The sequence below is a fragment of the Pteropus alecto genome, unplaced genomic scaffold (assembly GCF_000325575.1).
Source record: "Pteropus alecto unplaced genomic scaffold, ASM32557v1 scaffold311, whole genome shotgun sequence".
Classification (NCBI taxonomy): Eukaryota; Metazoa; Chordata; class Mammalia; order Chiroptera; family Pteropodidae; genus Pteropus; species Pteropus alecto.
The window spans coordinates 1,789,477-1,794,029 of NW_006431916.1; the positions used below are offsets into that span (position 1 = coordinate 1,789,477).

The 4,553-nt window shown below is 39.7% G+C and overlaps 1 protein-coding gene across 1 annotated transcript in view; it reads left to right on the forward strand.

Moving 5' to 3' along the window:
• The first annotated feature begins 6 nt into the window (after positions 1 to 6).
• Positions 7 to 4,553, forward strand: part of PPP1R2 (protein phosphatase 1 regulatory inhibitor subunit 2) — a 22,369-nt gene continuing 17,822 nt past the window's right edge. The window contains exon 1 of the mRNA XM_006906161.3: positions 7 to 444. Within this exon, the coding sequence (XP_006906223.1) occupies positions 323 to 444 (122 nt within the window). The 5' untranslated portion in view covers positions 7 to 322. The remainder of the gene's footprint in view (positions 445 to 4,553) is intronic.

Consider the following 4,553-nt stretch of genomic DNA (forward strand, 5'->3'; position numbering starts at 1 on the left):
GGTGGGCCCGCTTGGCTTCGGCGTCGGCGTCCTCCCGCGCTGCGGCGCTAGGCCGGCATCTCTCCCGCGGGCCGCTGATAAAGTGGTAGCAAAGGGCGCGCGAAGGGCCACCAGCCGTGCGGCGTCAGCTAGACGCCAGAGCGTCAGGGTCGTTGTCTCGTGACAACGACGCCAGTAGCGATCTCCGACACAGCAGGTGCGGCCGCTTTAGTCCCAAGCGGGCTCAGTGGCTGCCTGGCGAGTCTCTGCTCGCGCCCAGTTCTTTCCTTCCTGGACCCGACGCCAAGCAGCGACACTGAGCCGACCGCCGGAGCGGCGGGCAATGGCGGCCTCGACGGCCTCTCACCGGCCCATCAAGGGGATCCTGAAGAACAAGAGCTCAACGACTTCCTCTGTGGTGTCCCCGGCCGAACAGCCCGGTAGGAGTGTGGATGAAGAACTGAGGTGAGAGTCTCGAGGGACGGCCGCTCGTCGCCCGGCTCTGCCTGGGAAACTCCTCCTTCCCGGCCCCGGCGGCCTCGCCCTCCCCGCGCCGCGGTTACCGACTTAGACCCCGGACCTCAGGTGTGGGCCCGCAGGCAGGGTGGCTGCTTGGATGCGGATCCCGCGCCTCTCTGGTCTCCTTTCTCTAGCCAGGCTGAGGGGGTAGAGTGATTTTAAAGAAAGCAGGAACTATGACGTATTTATCGTCATCATCTTCTTCTTTTTTTTTTAGTGTAAACGCATATATAATATTTTTAAAACATACATCATGACTTTTGAATTTCCGGATATTGAGAACAGTGAAGAATCAAATTGAAGTTTCAAAGCTTCACTTGTTAAGCTTTTATTATTTCTTAACCTCGTAACTGAGGTAGCTAAAATTCTTGAATAATTATTTTCTTGGCTTGGGAACGCTAGTCTCAAGCTAATAAGAGATGCCTCTAAAATAGCGACAGTTTCTCCATTTTTCTAATTGTTCTTCTTCCACAGTCATTCCTTTATATGTGAGCATTATCAAAAGCATCATGCCACACTTACTTTCTTAGGTCCAAGTTTCTTATCTCTCCACCTAAGAAGAACCAAAATTTTCTGAGTCTTTGATCAATATACTTAGTGGGAAAACTACTTATTGCTAATTATTTTTGCATCTGGAAGGAGAGTTTAAGTGCTTTCTAGACTTCGTTCTTGCGAAACATATCTAAGTTCAGAACAGATCAGAAAATAGCAACTGAAAATGATCCAGTGATAATTTAGTGGCTCTCATATAGTCACAGGTACTCATATAAAAAGATGTTGACCCATAGCATTGTGTGTAGTGGTAAATAATTGGAAACAACCCAAACTCCATTAATAAGACTGGTGAAATATTAATTGTGATACATTTGCGTAATGGAACAATGTACCAGCCTTTCAAAAAAAATGAGATGTTTATGTACAGAGACCGACATCTAAGGTGCAGTGCTCGATGAAAAAAGTTGTGATAACAATATATATGGTGTAAAATATGCCACTGGGTTAGCAGTGCTAGAGAGCGTGGAATAAGGTACTAAAAAAATAAGGACACTACATTCTGGAAGTAAAGCTTAAGAAAGATTATCATTGAAATCTGTAAAGTTATAAAGCTAAAATGAGGGTGTTCAAGAAAACTTAGAATGTTGGAACTAGGGCGCACCTGTTGAAAGGATCACTTTAGCACTATAAAAGAAACTACTACTTGATGATGATGGTAAATTTATGGGGATATCTGTTACCTTGAAGAAAACATAAATAGGAACGCAGCTTAGAATCATGACCTTGGGATTGGAAAAGACCTTAGATTGTCTAACAGCTACCCCTCCCACTCTTCTGGATGCTTGACTCTTACATTCTCTAATTCAATTTTCCAACCTCTGTTTGGGATAAATCACTTCAAGTGGGGATGGAGAGATGGTCAATGGTTGTAGGTCATAGGATTAAGAAAACAGAATTTCCCAGAACATATGTATAGCAGGAAGACCAAGATAATTAAAACAAACAAACAAACAAACTATAGAAGGCTGTTAAGCAGCTTCAAGGTATTCAGCCACAGGAGTACGGTTCTCATTGGCATTTTTGTTTTTTAGCTGCGCTTTAGTGCAAGCTTTCTGTTGGGCTACCAAGTGGCTTATAATTTTCTTCTATCTTTCTCTGCTTCCTTAACTTTTGTTTATTCTCAACTTTGATCTGCCATAAACTCCTGTTGGCCCAACCCTGTACAGGGTTGGCCTCTCTGTAATTGACTGGGGTTTACCTCTAGGTTTTTCTGCCTTGAAAACCACTGTGCCAGACTTACTCACCTAGATAGGTCTGCTCCTGTAGGAGCTGCTAGCAAGGCAAATTTCATTTAAAAGGAACCTTTTGCAAAGCGAGTGACTTTGACTGACTTGGCTTGTTAGAGGGTTATAGTCCTGCCTTTAAAGGGAATTACCAAGCCCTGATTCAAATAGTAAAGGGGGATGGCGTTTTTCATGATCAGTGTTATATGACTAAGGCAAAGAAACATTCTATTGGTAATACAGTTCACTCGAGCTGCACAGATCCACTTATATGTGTTTTCTTTTTTCTCCCAATACTGTAAGTGTATTTTCTTTATGATTTTCTTAATCACATTTTCTTTTCTCCACTGTAAGAGTATGGTATATAATACATATAACATGCAAAATATGCGTTAATCAACTTTATGTTATCAGTAAGGCTTCCAGTCGCAGTAAGCTATCAGTTAAATTTTAGGGGAATTAGTTCCCCAACCCCAGCGTTGTTCAAGGGTCAGCTGTACAATATACATTATTATGTATTTATATCACAGCTCATGCAAACAGTATTAGTGACTATGCATCTCTTTGAACAGAAATAGTATAGTTGAACAATTTTGAAACAAATATTTTGTAATGTTTAATTACAAAATTACAACCAATATTCCTCCTTTCATATGAAAGGTCTGAAATAAATAGTTCATTCAGTTACAATGCACTTTGAATTCAAAAACTAATAAGTGAAATGTAATGATCTAACATTAAATGTTGGAATGGAGTATAAAGCAAAATAATCTAATATGAAAATGACCAGACATCTAAGTCAGTTCTGGTTATTCTTGGTAGCTATGTTCTATATAGTCACCATAAACACAGAATTAGTGAATACTGAATCATCGCTTCTACGGGAAATACAGAGTTAGGTTCCTGCAAGCCTCTGGTTACATTTTCATCAACCAATCAATATATAACCTTTTGAATTGTTTGTTTTTAATATATATTGTTGATTCATTAAGATTGAATACATGGCCAGGAACACTATCATTCATGCCTGAATGAAACTTATCTAACACACATTTTCTCCATAAAGCACATTACAGCCTTCTTGCATTTAGGAGCACTTCAGCACTACACTTGGGAGCCACTTTCAACAATAAATTCACCAACAAAAAGCACAAAAAAGCAAATAACATGGTACTAAACAGACTGCAAAAAGGACACTTATTTACTGTAGGAGAGCTGAAACAAGGTAAAGCATCTCTTGTTTAACCTCATCTGGGAACATGCATCAGGTATCTCAGTTTTCCCTGCTCTGCACATATCTTTAAGAGACTGAGAAAGCACCTTTGAGTATTGATTTTGTAGTTACAGCTAAATTTTAGCAGGTAGTTTATTTGCAAATGCACAATCCGTGAATAATCATACCTTTTATTGGTACTTTTATCATGTAAAATCCAGTGGTAGTTTTCTTTTTTCTGTACATACCACTTCCTCCCCATACCATCACTTGTGAGTGGATGTTATGTAACATAACATTTTATTTAATAAAAAGAGATGTTACCAAGAGATTTTTTGTTTAAGGCCAGAAGTTGATTTGTCTTATTCCAGTGGTCTCTAAACTTTTTGATTGTTTACCTTTTTAGTAGGGAAAAATTCAAACGTGCTTCAAATATGTTTGTTTATTACATACACATACATGCACATATACTGCACATATCATTAAATCATATCTCAAGACTAAATATACACTTAAAGTAAGGTTTATATAATACCATATTTTTTTTCTTTTTGTGGTGACATTGGTTAATGAAATCCAATAAGTTTCAGCTGTACACTTTAACAGTAAGGCATATATATGTTTACACTGTGTGTTCACCTCCCATAGTTAGATTTCTTTCTGTCACCATGTATTTGACCCCCTTTACTCCACCTACCTCCCCCCACCCTCTGGTAACCATTAGTCCATTGTCCATGTTCATGAGACTGTTTGTCCTGTTCATTTGTTGCTTTTAGGTTTATATCCCACATATAAGTGATATGTGATTTTCAACTTCTTCTGTCTGGCTTATTTCACTTAGCATGATTATCTCGAGGTCTATCCATGTTGTCTCTTCTTATGGCTGAGTAATATTCCATTGTATGTATGTACCACAGCTTCTTTATCCAATCTATCGAAAGACACTTCGGTTGTTTCCATGTCCTGGTCACTGTGAATAATGCTGCTATGAACATTGGTGTGCAAATATCTTTTTGGATATGGTTTTTCAAGTTATGGGGGTAAATACCCAGCAGAGGGCTTTC